The following is a 17,926-nucleotide window of genomic DNA, read 5'->3' on the forward strand; positions in this document are numbered from 1 at the left end:
TGGCCAATAAGTTTTACTTCAAATTGTATTTCCTCACTTTATAGAAGTGTGGAAACCTTGTGGGTGAGATCATTCAATACTCACTGGTGGACGATACTAGTTAAAATGCGTTATGTTATAAACTTATAATACATTCTACAAGAATTCAAAATGCAAAATCAATAGACTTACCAAAAGACAAGCACATATAAACACAAGAAGTTCTTATGTGTGTGTTATTTCAACATCTTAATCACATCCCAATAGGTTTAAAATACAGGAATATTATGTACACCAAAAAAAACCTGTAGAACTTTACACTCGTTACGAGTGCCAAAACAACAATGCAATCAAACATCAAGCAGACCACTCTCTTTCTTAGCATGGCTCGTGCAATGCTTTCCCTGCCATTCCTCTTCACATCAATGTCATCTGTAGGTAATAATTTAAAATTTCACAAGTAAATTCTATCCAATTTTTACGAAAGCTTATTAGTTACTACTAGTCACAAATTTTCCTTAACAAATCAACTTGAGAATCCAGACTTTTTGAGTCTCATCCAACCAAAGAGGATTGCAAATATCACCATCCATTCTTCCTCCAGATCAAATTTAATTCCATCCTGGTTGAAAGCACTCTCAAGTTAAAAGTTTTGTTGTGCCTATTGCCTGCCCACAACCAGCTTTAGAAGTGCAGCAACATTGGCAAAATTGCAAGGTTGATTATATACTCAGGAAGAGGAGGGCTCTTTTGCAGGTTGGTGATTGTGAAGGAATAGCACTTGGGTTAGGGTAAGGGGACTCCATTCCACGTGCAAAGGAAATTATGTATACATGGAACCAGCACCTACACTGGTAAATTCATATGACCTATTTATCGAGTTTAACATCTTCTCATTTACTAACACATTAATGCGCAAAGAGTGTAGTCCAGGAAGAGGGTGAAATAAGCTTTAGCTAAATGTAAACAACTGATCATCCTTGCAATTTCAAGTTGTTGTGCAGTATAAAAATTACTTCAAGGCAACATCTAGGACCCCACTTGGCCTAACTGAGCTTCTTCGCATATGTGCATGACCTAGACAGGATATCACACTAAGATGAACGCTTTCTATAGTTGTGACGAGACCTCACGGATACATCCCTTGTCAGGAAATTTGGCTACCAATTGGCTACACGGACCTAACTTTTTGACTCCATAGGGTTTGATGTGGGAACTTGAAATGATATTTAAAAATGGGTTTGATCTGTGCAGCAATGGTGGCTGATTACATAAAGGAGTCCGACTCTTTATGCAAAATAAAAATGGCAACAAAATATAAAAGAAAAATACAATGAGCTAAGTTAGCTAACAATTAATGTTGTAACAGTAATTAGACATAGATAATTCACTAATCTGTAGGAGGGAAAACTAAGGAATCTTATCTTATCTTTCTGCCTTCCTAAATGGGAAAAATATCATAATTTTTCCCTTCTCTTTAAAATGAAAATGAACATATCAAGTGATCTGAGGAAATTAGGCACATCATACGTTCATCAGCATAGTGAACTTTGACAAGCAAATTTACCTCTACCATACTGTATAGCTGATTTCTTGGTTTCATATATCTATTCACTTGTATTTCTTTAATTTGTTGACAAATTTTTAGCAGCTTCTTAAAATGTTTGCACTACCCCAGCTACAGAAGCAGTTGGCTAAAGCAAGTTCTTAAAGCATGATGATCCAAGCTAGCATTCATACCTAAGAAATTTCTAGCCTAATAAGGAGTTTTAAGTGTTGATTTAAACCATAAATCTTTGCCCAAATGAAGAACACACTAAAACTGTATATTCCACTAGTGTCACCATTCACCAAGACTTGTCTGGAGCCTAGATCAACTATCAAAAGCATGTAAACACCAAATTAGAACTTCCCAACCAGACATTTAGGAAAACAGAAAAGGTTATTTAATCACTTAAATGGTCACTTAATACTAAATTTTTTTCATTTCAATTGCAGGGAACCTGCCAGTTAACAATCAATTTCCATGGAATTTCTCAAAAACTACGCGTGCATCTAAATGAAGAGCCAAATCAAACACAACATCGACTATACCAATGTTCTGTCATAACTCGTAAGGATGGTGAGATACAGACACAAGACTTCAAACAATACTCCAGAATCCTAATCACTCCAACCCTCACAAAGGGTTCTACCTATACCTTGGACTTCATGAAGGGGAATGCTAATGACCTTGTATTTAGGAAACTTCACTGTGTGGGCTTTAGAATTTTCTGTGGCTAAATGGCTTAGCCTATAATCACTCTATGACCTTCAACGCAGACTCAATTGTAAATCCAATCAGTTTGGTTAGCTTCATTGAGAGCCAAAGAAGTGATCATGTGTTTAACGGGCTGGGCATAATGTCATCATTTGTTTCTCTTTTCTGGACAGAGGAAAAACTACAAATTGGGGTTTTACTATCTTTCATATGTATTTTATTTTATTTTATTTTATGAATTTTTAAATGCAAAGAAATATATGGCTTTGAACAACCAGACTTTAAGAAAAGGATATTACAACATTGAAATTCACTTGAGGAAGTTCTATATTCCAATCTAAGTGCAATTCACAGGTTTCATATGATGGAGGTCCTATTATAATCATAAGCTCACTCAACAGTTTTTAAAGGGTGGGGAAAAATAGCTTTCAAGCTGTAGTATTAAAGTGTAAAAACTAGCAAGGCTCAAAATTCCTCTACATATTATAATGTTCTGAAGTAAAAAAAATGGCGCAAAAAAATACAATTTGTAGATTGCAGAAAAGAAGGAAAAAATTAAACTAATTATTAACAAAGATGTCAACTTTGAGGATATCCTATAAAAAGGCGTGAACCCAATTAAGTTTCAGGTTTGAGGGTTTGTAAAAAATGGTGAACCCAATTGCAGCAGAATGTAACAAATTTGAAGAGAGTTTAACTAATTGTAGCAAAAAAAAAAAAACCCATCCAAATTGATTTAACTTGGAATCCAAAACTAGCACGAGCAGCTTACCTGATGAGCAAGAGGCGAAAATTGGAAGAAAGAAGAAAAAAAATTTGGACCATTTCTCGATTTATGCGTGTCATCCTTGCGCAGGGGCCATGCTAATCTTCTCTGTATCGTTCCAATTTTATCGGATGTCCCCGAAGGGACTTGATTAGTTGCTTTGCTGTTTATTATAAAGAATCATAGCTTTGTGTAACTAGACGATGTGGGATTGGTTGGCTCCGTTTAGTTAGCTTTTGGGCTTCCACACGTGTTAACGTTTGTAAGTCGTATATATCATGCACCAGGTATAACTTCTCCCCCCTAAAGGCCATGACCGAAAAGACCTTTTTTTTACTTTTTTTTCTTTCTTTCTTGAAAATAGTAAACATTAAATTACAATGTTGTTATCTCTCTTTAAAAAAATTCCAGTATGATATGAATGATGCAAGAAAATCAATAGCTCAGTATACATAAAGTTATAAACACAAAATAAATATACCTAATCTTCAATTCATCACATAGTTTCATTCCAACTAAATTATCAATTTCAAAACCAAACAATACGTGTTCCTAATATACTACATATAAATTTCTAATATCTCATTACATAGCAAGGGGTTCATTATTATTATTATTTTTTGTTGAGAATGTGGGGTTCATTAATTTAGCCTGACTTAAAACCTTAGCATAATAGACCAAATTTCAAATAACAAATCAAAGGGAAAAAAAAAATATGATGAATAAAATCAATAGCTCATATTGTTTAAATTTGCTTATAGCAATAATATCAAATAGAACAATCGAATTCAAATTTATATTCTTCTCAAAAAAGAAAAAAAAATCAAATTTTATATTCTAAGAACAAAATTTAAAAACAAAAGAACAAGAGAAAAAAGTAAATGTTTTACTCACATATTGGTTGAAATTATCATATCGACCAAAATTTAGAGAAACACATTGTAATTTAAGTTGATGTGGAATAAGGGAAAATCATACCGGTTAACTAGGGAGTATTATTTTTTTGGCCAAAACACACTATATCTAATAACTTTGGTTGGGGGTAGTCTCATAAGTCATAAGTGAAAGTTAGATAATAGGTTAGAGCAATGTTAGGAATAGACATGGCAAACAGCGGGTCGGGTCAATCAGGTTACAGGTCAAAAACAGGTCATTTTAAGCGGATTAAAAACAGGTTCAGGTCAATTGAGTTACGGGTTAGGTCAGGTCGGGTTGACTCGTATTTTTCACATGATTTTTTAAAAATAAAAAAAAAAAAAAAACAACGTGTATTTGCCATTTGGAAAACCATGCAACAAATTACTTGATGTAAAATGCATTACTTTGAATTCACCACTTATATCAAGAATGAACTCAGTTAAATTTATTAATACTTATTCAATAATTTTAAAATTATACAAATCCCAACATTGCAAACTAAAACAAAATAACACAAAGATAAGTAAAAAAAAAATAACAAGTTTTATTTCTACTCAATATCAACATCCCAAAATATAAAACAAAATTACAAATGACTTATTGGATAACTCATTTGACAAAAAATAAAAACATATAAGAAATTTACAATCTTGAAAATTAATTTTATAATCTATTATCAATTGTGGTTGACACTCTATTTCAATTTGAGAATATAAATTAAAGTTTGATTATTTACTTATTTATACATGGTCTCTTTGATACCATATCATTGTTAAGCAACACATACTCTAGGAAATATCATAATTTATTTTGAAAGACCGTTTATTTTGGACATAAATTTTTAAAAAATAAGTCTAAGCATTCATAATTTATACTAATTTAATACTTTGGCTTCACTAATTTCACACTTATGAATGTTTCTCACACATGTCTACAATTTTAAATCTATATTTTTAACTTTACTGTAACCAGATTATCTTGGCACATACTTTACTATTTTATATCTAAAAATTTTTACTCATTACAGAATGCTCAACCATTCATCTTTCAATCCCTTTGCATGCAGTTATGTAAATGTCTTAATTGTTTCCTTAAAACTCACATAAAAAAATTAAACCAATATTGTCTTAATTTTATTATTATTTTTACCAAAAAAAAAAAAATTTTAAAAAATGGTTCGGGCTGCGGGTCGGGTCAGGTTGACCCACAAAAAAAACACAGGTTAGGTTACGGGTCAACTTGTTTTTGCTTGGGGTAAAAAAAAAGGAAGGGTGTTCGGGCTGGGTATTTTTCGGGTTGGGGCGAGTTGGGTCAAAAAATTCTAACCCATTTTGCCATGTCTAGTTAGAAATATAAACTAGAGTTTGCCCAACCCCTAGAAACCCTTGGCCCTTATTGGTTGACTTGCAATAGAGCTCAATTTTGCATCATAATGGATTTCTAAGGGAGTAACAAGGAGGTAGTGGTGGTGGTGGTTGGTTGATTTGCAATGGGGATTGATCTATGATGGATGTGGCAACTTGGTTGGTTGTTACAAAGTTTCTGTCCCAACTTATGTACTTATGTAGCCTCTTTTTGAAACCTAACTTTCTCAAAAATGAGTTCTAACATGAAACTCGATTTTGCCAAAGTTGAGATCTATACAATTCAGTGATATGTGGCAAAAATGGAACTTGACTTTTAATGTTGTGTCCCAAGGCCAAATGGCAAATAATTCTGAAGTAGTTGAAGAAGTTTGAATTTGAATAGAATTCTAATAAAATTATGCAATAGATTAGGATGAGGATTAGGATTTAATTTCAATTTGTATTTACATTTAAGTAGGAGTTGGATCCTATGTTTTAGGACTTGGTTGTGATGAAACTTATCTCCTTACTAGTATTTATGTATGTAGGAATTATGAATGAAGCAAGCAGAAAATTAATCATAAAATGTCTATTTCCTCTCTCAAGTTCAGGAGATTAGTCATCTCGAATTGACTACACTATCTTTTATCTCTCAATTCACAACATTTGGTATTAGAGCCAGTAGATCCATCCAATTTCTTGAAGAAAAAAAATTCAATCATATTCTCATCCTATACTATCCTCCAATCTACAACCCAAGGCAAACAACAGCTAACATACTTCTAGGCAACCGCTGCGACACCCAACCAAAAAAAAAAAAAAAACACATCTACCTATCAAGAGTGTCAATCCCAGCAAACAAAGAATGGAGAGCATGTCGGAAATTGTCAACCGAATGTTAGATATTACCAAGGACATGTCCAAAATCATAGCAAGGATGGAAGCAAAGATGCAAGATTCTTGGGATCAAATGATAGAGGTCTTAGATAAACAATCCAATGTTCTTTTGGAACTCAAAGAACAATTAAAAGATCAAGGATCCCATGAAATTTCGGAGAATCAAAGTGATGTACTCTAAGCATCACCAACAATTCAAGAAAGTAATATGCTGGAGGGTGCACTTTCTACAAAAAATGAGTTTGAAGATCAAAGGTTCAATGAAGTGGAAAATGTTGATCAAAGGGATCTTTTCATGAATTCAAAAGAGTCGATCTCAATCCCACACACTGAATTTGTCATTCCTGATGACTTCAAGGGTATGAGAAGCAAGATATTTTCGTTTCTAGTGCTCAAAAAAATGGTTAAAGAATTTGTGCAATTCTCCATGGTCATAATTTTCCTTCAACACTTCAAAATATGAGGCCAAGTATTCTCCAATCAATGTGAGCAAGGGCTAATTTCTATGTTGTAGAATCTTGAGGACAAGATTCATCTGAAAGGGAAGGGAATGTTGTGTCCCAAGGCCAAATGGCAAATAATTTTGAAGTAGTTGAAGAAGTTTGAATTTGAACAGAATTCTAATAAAATTATGCAATAGGTTAGGATGAGGACTAGGATTTAATTTCAATTTGTATTTACATTTAAGTAGGAGTTGGCTACACTATCTTTTATTTCTCAATTCACAACAGCCACATATAACAAAATTGCATAGAACTCGACTTTGGTGAAATAGAGTTTTACTTTGAATTTGATTTTGAGAAAGTTGAGTTCCAAAAAGATGATACATAAGTAAATAAGTTGCAATAGAAACTTTTAATTTAACAAAATAATCTTCAAAAACCGAATATTTAGCACAAAATAAAAACTCCTGTTATGGGAAGTTAGTTTGGTTTTTGGTGGCTAACATTTTAATGGTGTTCGATTTGAGTTTTTGCTTGGTCGTGTTATGGTGGTTGATTTGGGTTTTCACTGTCTGTTTTGAGAAGGTTGATTAAGGGTTTTTGTTGGTTGACAAGTGATGGTCAATTTCAATTTTTGCCAACTAGATGGTGGTTGAAAGAGTGTAAGCTGAGTATATAGTAATTAAATTATTTAATTGAATAAATAAATTATTATTTAAAAAATTAGTTATTATTTGATAGAAATGCATTCTATAAGGACACCATATAAACCACTTCGAGAATCCAATTCTGTAGGAATTTTATTATTAGAATTAGGTACAGCCCCCTACTTACAAAACCTTCACACAATTAGACTTTGTATTGTAACCTTAATAACTCACTTGTCTTGTCATAATAGTAACTCTAGAACCTCTAGAATCCTTTTATGGGAGTTTCCTCCATGAACGAATCGTGTTTGCAACTCAGAACTTCGGAGCTTAGTAACAACAACCCATTGTTGGAGAAATGAACTTTGGGTTTGAAGAATGGTTTAGGTACAAGGTATATCAAGATCACAATATTTTTTTTACTAAATATGATCAAAGCACAAAGATGAATTTTCTCTATTTAAGCTCAACGATAATGTTTTCTAGATTGACTTGGTATGGCTATGAGAATGGCAATCTTCTCTGAAGCTTTTCTCTCTTCGTTTGTGTTTCAATCAAGCAAGTTTGAGTTTCGCTAGGGTAAAAATATGTTCTTCAAATTCTCTACAATAGCATCTTGACACAAGTTTGTTATTACACGGAATTAGCCTAAAACTAACAACTATTTATCAAAAGAATGTATCATTTTCAAAATGCAAAATCAATAAAGTTGCAAAAGGCACCTTTTCGTTGATAATGAATATGTGTATGAGTGTAAAAAAAAAAAAAAATGCACTTAAAATTAAAATTCATGATGTTGCTGCCCAGGATCGAACTGGGGACCTTTAGTGTGTAAGACTAACGTGATAACCACTACACCACAGCAACCCCGTTGGTAAGTTCGTAACAAATAAATATGATAACTCTTATTTTAATTAACTAAGTTCCCAACATCTTTCCAAATTTTCAATGCCTCAATTAGCTTTGAATTGAATTCTTTCCACCCCGACCAAAGTGAAAAGGGAGGAAATTTCTCTCGACGTCAAGACAGATTGAGATGTCAAATCACTATCGCTAAGTACGGGAAGCTTATCAGGCCAACCTTATAAAAAGACACAGAGACAGTTTCTACGAAATTTCTCATCTCCATTATGCTTTGGCTCTTATGATTTGCACACTTTGTGGCAATAACTTTTTTGAACAAAGAATATTTCGACATGAGCAGTGTTATGCCTATAATATTTCAGTCCTTTTTGCAATTTGTTAAACTGTTGATTTGAGCAACATCTATTTTAATACGAGTCCAATATTAACTTTCATTACACTAAGAAATCTAAGTGCGTAATTTTTTTTCAAAAAGAAAAAGTTTTACGGTTAACCTATATTTTTCACAATTATCTCGGGAATTTTCTTTTTTCACAATTAATATGATTTATTGTGATTTGTGCACGTTAAAAATCATGTCAATAATAGACTTTTTTTTTAATTTTTTTAAATTTTTATAGAAGAAATAATGGACTTATGTGAAAGTAATGTTGGCTCAATTATATCGGTCTATGTTAATCGTTGTGAAAAATGTTGTGTTTGTGTCGTGGCATTAATTTTATTATCCACCGATCCCAACAACCCATTTGCATGTCAAGAGTTGATTAAAACAAAAAAAAAAACAAAAAACAAAAACAAAATTGTCAACATTTTGTATCAGGTTTATTGTTTCAATGTAGTAGCCAGGGACATCCGCGCTGATTAAGAAAGAAATTCAACAGTTGAGGCTCAGTTTTTGTGGAGATTTTGGTTTTGTCTTTTTATAAAAAGTGATTATGATCTCAAAATTTAACCCTCTCCCAAAGGCAAACACGACCAATATTTCATCCCATGCTACCTGATGAACGTACCACATTTGTCATGTGGAATATCTTACACCTTTAAAGAATTGAATAGCAATATTAATCAAGAAGACATATCTTGTCTTTGCTTCCCATATCTTGAGTCAGCTAAGTCTCTTATGACTTGAGGATTGACTGCATTACTGGGATTTTCACTTCTTTTAAACTGTCTAGAAAATTGGCTCGGATAATGGGAAGAATTGCAAGTACTTGCCTACGATCATTGCTGAAATTTGTCAATTCCATGATGGGTTTACTTGGAATTGCAATGATTTTTTATGGCTTGTGGATGATTAGAGTTTGGCAGAGAGACACTGACGGATCCCCATATGTTGATTTTAATTCTACAGGTCCATGGTAAGCTCTTTATCATATTAGAGTTCTTTCAGTTTGTGTTTGCGTTTGCCTGATTATGATTAATCAGTACTTGATTAAATCTTGCTAAATGGTAGCTTGGCCCTCTAGCATTAGAAAATTCTTGCTTGCTGCTTGTGGACCTAGTTTAGTTTGAAGATTTTACTTCTACAACAGTTAGTTCTTCATGATGAATTAAAGCCTATATGGGCTTGTAAGTTGTAAAATAAGAAGAAGAAAAAAATGTAGACTAGTTTTAACCATGTTTCTAAGAAGAAAGATGTGGGTTGTTTAAGCCAATTGCCAAGTAAGAAAACAACTCACTCTGCTAGCTCCTAGGAGCTTCAGCCTCTTCCTAAAGGATGATGATACATAAGATTCCTAGGATTTGTTTTTAAGTTTTTTTTTTTTGTTTTTTGTTTTTGACGTGGTTAAATTCTGGAAATCCTAATGATTATCTATTTGATAAGATTTATTTCTACTCAACACAACATTGGTGACAGTTATTTTTGAACAATTGCAGGTTTATATACACTTTTCTGGGGACTGGTGTTATCTTAGGCGTGATAACTTGCCTAGGTCATTTTGCTGCTGATAGTGTCCATGGTTGTTGCCTTTCCTGTGTATCCTTTTCAAGCAGTTTTTAGAAATGTATTTAATAATTATGAGTATAACTCTGGCCAGTTTTTCAGGTTGTTTTCATTAATGTGTCCATGTTCCTGGAAACACGATTTCTGTTCTTAAAACAAATCAGGCTCATGTCCTCTATATTGCTAACCTTAAATCAACAAAGTATATGATGGTCATCATTTTGCTTCTCCTATTGGAGACTGCAATGGCAGCAGATATACTCCTAAATTCCAACTGGGAAAAGGTGATGTTACCTTAATTTATTTTTCCCTATTTTCTATCCAATTTCACTTTCCCATATATTTAACATGTTACTTGGTTCTTATCTTGAAACTTACATCAGGATTTACCTGAGGATCCAACTGGAAGATTCCGAGATTTTGAGGATTTTGTGAAATCAAACTTTGATATCTTCAAATGGATATGCTTGTTAATCCTCTTAGCCCAGGTAATTTTGAGTTTTTTTTTTTTTTTTTGAATTTAGGTAATTTTGAGTTTAAATGTGTTAGTGAAAAAAAAAAAAAGGTTCCAGTTTCTTAAGTAGGAGCACAAATATATTTTAGTTTAATGTATTTGTTAAGAGAAAATAAATAAATTTGGACCGTTTATTGAAAAAGTTAGACAGTGACATAAGGATATAAGTTTCTGATATGCGAATTCTGAATTTGACCCTTTAAAAAAAATGGAAATGCAAAGTTTAACCAAATTTTATAATAATTTATGAAATGAAGATATTGGCTCCAAAATTAATGATCTCTAAACTAAAATAGAGTAGTTCATCTCACAAGTATTTTAATCGAATCTGTGATTGTGTTGATTGAAAGTCAGACTGAACAGTTGGCTTTAATTTAAAGGTTTAAAAAAGATCAAAGTCCACTGTGCTTATTGTACAGAAATTTATTTCCAGAATTACACTCATTTAGGCCAATCAAAGAAAGAAAAAAAAAAAGAGACCATTTCAATAGGCTTAATTTGTTAAGCTGGTTTTTGGTGTAGTAGTTGATTCATCCTATAAAACTGTTAACAGAATAAGGTAGTTGTAGTGGCTAAATATGACAACCATACCAACTTGCAAATTCCATAGTTTCTATGTGTCATCATCCATGCTAGCTTGTTAAAAAAAAAATTCTGGGTAGTGCTTCCAAGCTGATTTATACAAAAAGTAAATATTTCCTTAATGATGGTTTTACCTGCAGGGATTTTCGATTCTATTATCCTTGGTTCTAAGAACTCTTGGGCCAAACCAAAAATCCTATTTTAATTATGACAGTGATGAGGATTATGCTCCGAGAGGCTTCCACTTATAAATAATAAAGTTCAACCACCACCATATGTTAATGTCATAGCTGACCCTCGGTTTTCCTCCAAAAGTGACACCTGGAATGTAAGTTTTATTTCTCAAATTCAATAATCCATAGCTTACTTCTGAGTTTCCTCTACAGGCACATGATTTTTTTCCCCTTCAATTTGATTTCCTTCTCAGGCAAAGTAAGAAGAGCAGTGTCAAATTTTCACAAAATTAGCATATGACAGATGCAACTGCCATTTTGGACACTGGTGGCCTTATCTCCTTTAGTGAGCATTTGAGTTTGATGGTATAATTAAGGTGTGGAATTGATCAAGCTATAAGACTCTGACGTAAGAAAATATCAAGATTTGATCGCCTGGAGCATCTACTTGACTATGTATAAAGAACACTTACATGTTAAGCCATTGATTTCACACTCCCAAGTTTGTTTATTTTCCTTTTGATACATCTGGGATGTTTATGTAGAAAATGTTTTTAATTTTGTGAAATATTAAAACAACAGGAGGCTTGTTGAATGAACCCCTTTAAATTTAATTATTGATACTTATGTTATATCATAACACAACCAAACCAGAAACCTCTGAAATACAGAGATCTCAAGTAATTTATTTTGCCTGCATCAGCTACATCTTTAGGACTCCAGATTATATGCAAACATGTATTAATTGAGCCAAAAAATTGCCACCATAAATTTTGCTTGGATTTCAATTTTCCAGTCAGAACAAATTCTAGATTGCAAGAATTGAAAGGAGCACTTTACATACAAAAGCAAAAGAATGAAACTGCACACTAAAGCTTACTTAGTGCCAAGTATACGAGTAAGAAACTCACAAGTTCTGTGTTTGTGTGTGCGTGTGCGTGCTGTGTGCATGANCCTGGAAACACGATTTCTGTTCTTAAAAGTCTCCTGAAGAGAGTTTTTTAAGAATTTTTTTTCTCAAATTAGATATTTAAAACACCACATCCATGTTTCAGGAACAGTAATAAATATTGTCTATCATATGTGGCTCATGCTTAGTAAGCATGTGCCTACCAAATCAGGCTCATGTCCTCTATATTGCTAACCTTAAATCAACAAAGTATATGATGGTCATCATTTTGCTTCTCCTATTGGAGACTGAGAGAGAGAGAGAGAGAGAGAGAGAGAGAGAGAGAGAGAGAGAGAGAAATTACTATAGATATTATTATCAATATAGATATACCCCACATCTTAAAGGCATAAATCAGTAAACAGATGTTCTTCTGAATTGTTAATGAATGAACAAACAACTACTCTTTTAGCCTAAAACTAAAGCCCTCTTCAAAAATGTTACAAATACATAGCGAATTACAAAGGTAATTACCATTACCAATCCAGGGAAAGAGGATAAAAAATATGGAACAGGTAATAAAAATGAAAACACCTATTCATTTTTCTTTACCTTCCTCTTCATTCGGCTAAAAGGCCCAACTGTTCGGTCCATAACATACATATAAATAACCTGGCTCCAAGATTTATATGAATCTAAACCTTCATAATACTCGGGTGCAATCTCCTTCACCTTATACAGCTTGTTCCCAGGAATTCTAGGGAAATCATGGTGCTCGTTGTGGTACCCCACATTCCATGTCATAAGATTCAGAGGGCCATAGTAAGAATATGTCTCCTGCTCTGGGTTGAAGACATAATGCTCCGAAATGAAGTGACCAGCCATTGGGTGCATCCCACCCCCAACAAATGTGGAAAGGATCAAATAGGCAAAAGATTTCCAGCCCCAAAAGTAAACCATAAATGCATCTAGGGATATCTGAATAAATGTGTTGATGAACTCCCAACAACCAGGAGGCTTTGGTTTCAGAAATAGAGGCCGGAGAGCATAGAAGAAGAGTTGCAAAATGACCCATATGCTTTTGGAAATAACATTTGTCACAAGATGAGCTTCAGTGTGACTTGGAATGTCCATATCAATGCCATCTACACCTTGGAACCGATGATGCTCAAGGTGATATTTTTGAAAGGTGACAGACATGGGTACACCAATAGGGAGGTTAGCAAAAATCCCAAGCCAACGGTTGTATACTGGGGTTGAGAAGGCAAGATTGTGGCTGAGCTCATGGATGGCCAAGAAGAGGTTGTGGTTGAGAAAAGAGCCAAAGAAGTAGGCTATTGCCAGTATCTTCAGCCAACCAGCATTCTGGAGCAAAGTTGCCGTCCATAGCTGAAGCAAAACAACCACAGCAATCTGCAACACCACAATTACAAGGGCATGAACGTAATAAAATAGCTGATATGGTATTGTAAGACTGAATACACTTTAAAGTAAAATAATCACTATATAAATTCACCACTGAAAAATAGCAAATTACTACAGGCTCTCTTAATTGTGTAGTTAACCAAATAAAAAAGGTTCCGAATGCGATCATCATCTCTTTCATAGGGATTTTCATATATTTTTGAAATTGCCTTCAATGCAAATAAACCAATTTTGATATCCAGTAATTAAAAACACTGTCGAACATCCTATTGACGTTCAACAAATTTTCAATAATCTCGCTACTTCATGTTTCTTTCTGCATAATTGTTGGGGTTAAGAGGGTGTGCGCAGGAAAGAATGTTGTAAAATTTTAACGATACTAAAAACCAGCCTTTTGCTCGTCAAGTAGCTCATAAATTTCTACACAGCTTCAAAGACATAACAGAACACTTAGATGAATGCGTAGGTAACATTTTCAATAATATTACCATTTTTAAGCCAAACATACTCATAAATAGACGATTACCCTTCTCAAACCGTATGAGAAAAGCTTCTCAGTTCCAAATCACTCATTTATTCTAAAGTGCTACTTGTTAAGATTACTCTTAAGTACCACATCTAGAATAAAAACATCTATCAAACTACAATAAGAAACTTCCAGTGCAAGTAAATGAGAGAGGTGCAGGAGTCTAACTAGGCACAAAAGAGCAGATTGACTTTTTTGCTCCTCAGAAGAAAAAGAATAAACTATAAAATATGCACACACAGAGCACTTATATTATGGAGATCTCATGAAACCCATTACAAATTATCATAATTTGGTGGATTCCAGAATCACTATAAACAAAAGACAGACATTGACACAGAAAACTCAAATCTAAATACTAAACTCAATAGAGGGAAAATACCTAATAGAATGTTTTTATAGACAAGATGAAATAGTAGTTTCAGTTGACAAGTTACACACGCATCGGATGGGTTTTGAACTCACAACCTCACACTCCACATACGAGAATTCTTTGAGACCGCATTCATTGGCTTAAAGGAAATAATGACTATGAGATTAACATAATGAAGGAAAACCAAAATGCAAAACAGCAAAATTCTATAGTTTTAACATATCTTCTACTACATGAATCAAAGTCCCAATCTAGAATTTAATATTCGTTTAAAAAAAAAAAGAAAAAAAAAAAGCGAAATATTGGCAATCCATTGGTTAGCGTGAACCAGAAATTATTTGAATTAAAACAGATCCATGGCAGATGCCAAAAAGTACACCAATCATTATGAAACTTGGAAAGTGCCACCAACCATAAATTCGCTAACAATAAAATCTCACAAAAACCCATCAAATAAAATTGTAAACAAGCACAAAGCTGATAAACAGGATTGCAAAAAAAGAAAACCCAGAAGTCCAAATTGAAGGAAAAAGTAGAAAGCTTAGAGAAAAAAGAATTTACAATGCAGGTAGCAACGAATATTGAAACATGAAGCAAATGGAAATGGAATGTAGAAGAAGAAGAAGAACCTTGAAGAGAGCAAAGGGGTCAGGACCAAAAAGATCCTTGATCTGAGGGTACTGAGAGAGAATCTGGCGGCGCCTGCTAGCGTGGGGTTCATCTGTGTACGACCAGAAAAAGTCAGTAGCCATTACTCCTTCACCCTCCTCTCTGTCTTCCCCTCTGCCTCCCATCTCTCTTTTCTTTTCTACAACACCTCCTCTCCTCGCTGAGTTATTATTTTTGTTTTGTTTTGTTTATTTAAGTACTGTAGTATTTCAAAAGAAACCAACAAAGAATGCGAACGTGAGAATGAGCTGTGTCCGTGATGAGAGGAGAATACTAGGATTGGGAACAGCGTTAACTTTATGTTACGTTTGTTTGTATCTCATTGGCGGTCATCCCCGGTTTTACAGCCTTGCAAGCAGCAGGGCTCATAGATACCCCACTCTTTGGGATATTTTATTTAGACTCAAATCGTAATTTCTCCCCTAAAGTTTGAGTGTCATTTTGATTTTTGTCCATTAACTTTTAAAATTTTGAATTTCTATATCTAAAGTCAAGACTTTTAAGATCCATTTTAAAACCGTCATTTTTTTCTTTTCTTTTTTTAAGAAACAAACACACACCTAAGAGAGAATTTGATTTTAACATAAAAGCACACTATAAACTTGTGAGGGTTCTTTTTTTAGATAGTACCCAAGCCCAAGTAGTAACAAAGATCCTGAGCTCTTTACTTGTTGTTTGGTGAACTAAGCTTGGTTTATCGTAACTAAACGGAGTTGATTACAAACCAAGTTGTGCGCAAGTCACATAAAGCTCTTCAAAGCAAAAATGTGATTCCTCCTAAGTAATAAAATATCATTATAAGTGTTTTGGTGTCATAAAATGGCCATTTACTCTTACGAAACAAGTAAAATAATTATTTATAATATTCACAATGAGAAAGAGATTGAAATAGAATATTTAAGACTTATCTTTTATTATATAAACATCTAAAAGAGTTCATTCTCTTGGTACCCTAGGCGTGCTGTCGTGGTACCCCGAACATACTAGACCTGTAATCCCATAATGCTGATTCTCTGAACTATATGATATTTCTTCATGCTTATTATGCAATAGAGTTTTATCCTTTCCCTTTACCTCTATAGGTCCTACATTAGAACACATTATACAATACACATATCTTCAAATAATTGTTAATTTCTTAGATTAGGATATACATTTTAATATATATATATATATGTAAATGAATTTCATGAGAATGAGTCAACCATGAGGATCCTAACCCTAATTCTCACAGACTTAGTGCTTTTGCACAAGACTTGTGGGATTTGGAACTTAAGTCCAAGTGGCTTTACTTGGGCATTACCTTCTAAGATAGTTAGGTGAGAAGGATTTTGTGGAAGATAGTGATATCTGATGTGTGCATGTTTTTTAGCATATGTTTCTTTGGAGGCTAAGTGATATTTCGAATAATCTCAAGGATATGGGACGAATTCCTACTCCTTGGGTCTCTCTTGTTTTGTCTCTCTTTTCTTTACCCTCCCTTGTTGGGCTTTTAAAGCTCTAAGAATATATGGTTTGAACCTTTGAACTCTTCCCCTGAATCCCTTTTTTTCTCCCCCCCCCCCCTGCTATGCCTTAGTGTTCCTTTTATAGTGAACATGGTTTGTTACCCCAAGCGAGGACGCCCTTGGTCTGTTGGGTAAAACCATGTCCTTTGGAACCTAAAAAAGTACATTGGGTAGATGTTTAGCTTATTTAGGCAATTATAACTCAAAATGGGCATTTGGCTTAAGCTATAAATGAAAGATTCCTTATTGGAAAGTCAAATGAGTGGGTGGGCTACTCAATGCAATGTTTGACAGCTTTAATTAAAAGTGACAATTGAGAGGAAATTGTGGGGACGTGTCATGCACATGGGGAAACTGAGTTTTTCTATTGGTTTATGCATTCCAAGCAAATATATGAACCAAGGGAAACTTTTGGGATCCTCCTTTCACCAGAAATTACTCCCCTACCAACCAAACCATTTCTCCCTTACCATTCACTCGGGATCCCACGGGCTTGGACCATGGGTTACAAAGATAATACCTGGTCTTTTGCTAGATTTTTAATGGCTTTTTGCATACATCTTGGTTTTCTCATGTGTCAGCCAAGGTCCTCTTCTCAAGGCTTCAAAAAGACATATCAAGGTCCTAGGGCCTTGCTACTCTTCTTGCTACATATCCTTTGACTGGGATCCTTGCTGCACGTCCTATGACCTGACCGAGATCCTCTTCTTTTTTCTTTATTATTATTATTATTATTATTTCTTTTCTTTTTTTTCTTTCTTTTTGGGACTTTGGGCCTTTATGGTCCTTCTTCACTTCATGAATTAGGCATTCTTTTGTTAAGACCCATGGTCTTTCCTTACTTTTCATGGAATGGGTTTTCTTGTGAAATTTTGGTCCTTAGCAAAACTTTACTAAAAAAATCATAGTAACTTTTCATTCATACCAGATGTTACGTATCAAATACACCCACAATCTTTACCGTGGATCCAATTAAAACAAATTACGTCAAATAAAAATACAAGTTATTTTTTTCTAAATAAACACAAGTTATTAATTATATGTTTATAAAAATATAATTTAAAATCCATAAATCTTATAAGTCCAAATGTTAGCCTAAGTATGTTAACTCAATATATTAGCTTAAATAGTGTATTTTATAGAATTTTTAATTTTTAATTTATTTATTTATACCAACCTAAACAGCTAAAAAATCCCTAATA

At 33.7% G+C, this 17,926-nt stretch overlaps 2 protein-coding genes, 1 long non-coding RNA gene and 2 other non-coding genes across 6 annotated transcripts; 1 reads left to right on the forward strand and 4 right to left on the reverse strand.

The window, feature by feature from the left end:
* Positions 1-97: 97 nt before the first annotated feature.
* On the reverse strand, positions 98-3,216 carry LOC136061605 (uncharacterized). Of its 2 annotated transcripts, none has more exons than XR_010623451.1 (2): positions 3,012-3,216; positions 98-411 (listed from the first exon to the last, which is right to left on the reverse strand). It is a non-coding gene; the product is annotated as an uncharacterized LOC136061605 (long non-coding RNA). The 2 variants fall into 2 exon arrangements; XR_010623452.1 differs by having other exon boundaries at positions 98-830.
* Positions 3,050-3,152, reverse strand: LOC112004226 (U6 spliceosomal RNA). The gene has a single exon (XR_002882065.1). It is a non-coding gene; the product is annotated as a U6 spliceosomal RNA (small nuclear RNA).
* A 4,834-nt stretch (positions 3,217-8,050) lies between the features above and the next one.
* TRNAV-UAC (transfer RNA valine (anticodon UAC)) lies at positions 8,051-8,123 on the reverse strand. The gene has a single exon. It is a non-coding gene; the product is annotated as a tRNA-Val (tRNA).
* Positions 8,124-9,105: 982 nt separating this feature from the next.
* LOC111990158 (tetraspanin-19) lies at positions 9,106-11,932 on the forward strand. Its single transcript, XM_024021955.2, has 6 exons — positions 9,106-9,478; positions 9,999-10,098; positions 10,269-10,349; positions 10,449-10,553; positions 11,302-11,489; positions 11,589-11,932. The coding sequence occupies exons 1-5, from the start codon at positions 9,312-9,314 to the stop codon at positions 11,410-11,412; spliced, it is 564 nt and encodes a 187-aa protein (XP_023877723.2). The 5' UTR covers positions 9,106-9,311; the 3' UTR covers positions 11,413-11,489; positions 11,589-11,932.
* Positions 11,933-12,573: 641 nt separating this feature from the next.
* LOC111989675 (sphingolipid delta(4)-desaturase DES1-like) lies at positions 12,574-15,488 on the reverse strand. Its single transcript, XM_024021466.2, has 2 exons — positions 15,177-15,488; positions 12,574-13,636 (listed from the first exon to the last, which is right to left on the reverse strand). Exons 1-2 carry the CDS (start codon positions 15,339-15,341, stop codon positions 12,818-12,820), a joined length of 984 nt encoding a protein of 327 aa, XP_023877234.1. The 5' UTR covers positions 15,342-15,488; the 3' UTR covers positions 12,574-12,817.
* Positions 15,489-17,926: the final 2,438 nt, after the last annotated feature.

This window comes from Quercus suber, unplaced genomic scaffold (assembly GCF_002906115.3).
Source record: "Quercus suber isolate HL8 unplaced genomic scaffold, Cork oak 2.0 scaffold_333, whole genome shotgun sequence".
Lineage (NCBI taxonomy): Eukaryota > Viridiplantae > Streptophyta > Magnoliopsida > Fagales > Fagaceae > Quercus > Quercus suber.

Bases quoted from the DNA above. Each gene is read 5' to 3' on its own strand.
- LOC111989675 (XM_024021466.2), bottom strand. From the start codon at position 15,341: ATGGGAGGCAGAGGGGAAGACAGAGAGGAGGGTGAAGGAGTAATGGCT. The intron at 13,637-15,176 runs GTTCTTCTTCTT...GTGGTGTTGCAG, and splicing joins ACCCCTTTGCTCTCTTCAAG to ATTGCTGTGGTTGTTTTGCT.
- LOC111990158 (XM_024021955.2), top strand. From the start codon at position 9,312: ATGGGAAGAATTGCAAGTACTTGCCTACGATCATTGCTGAAATTTGTC. The intron at 10,099-10,268 runs GTATCCTTTTCA...AAATCAACAAAG, and splicing joins ATGGTTGTTGCCTTTCCTGT to TATATGATGGTCATCATTTT. The intron at 10,350-10,448 runs GTGATGTTACCT...AACTTACATCAG, and splicing joins TAAATTCCAACTGGGAAAAG to GATTTACCTGAGGATCCAAC.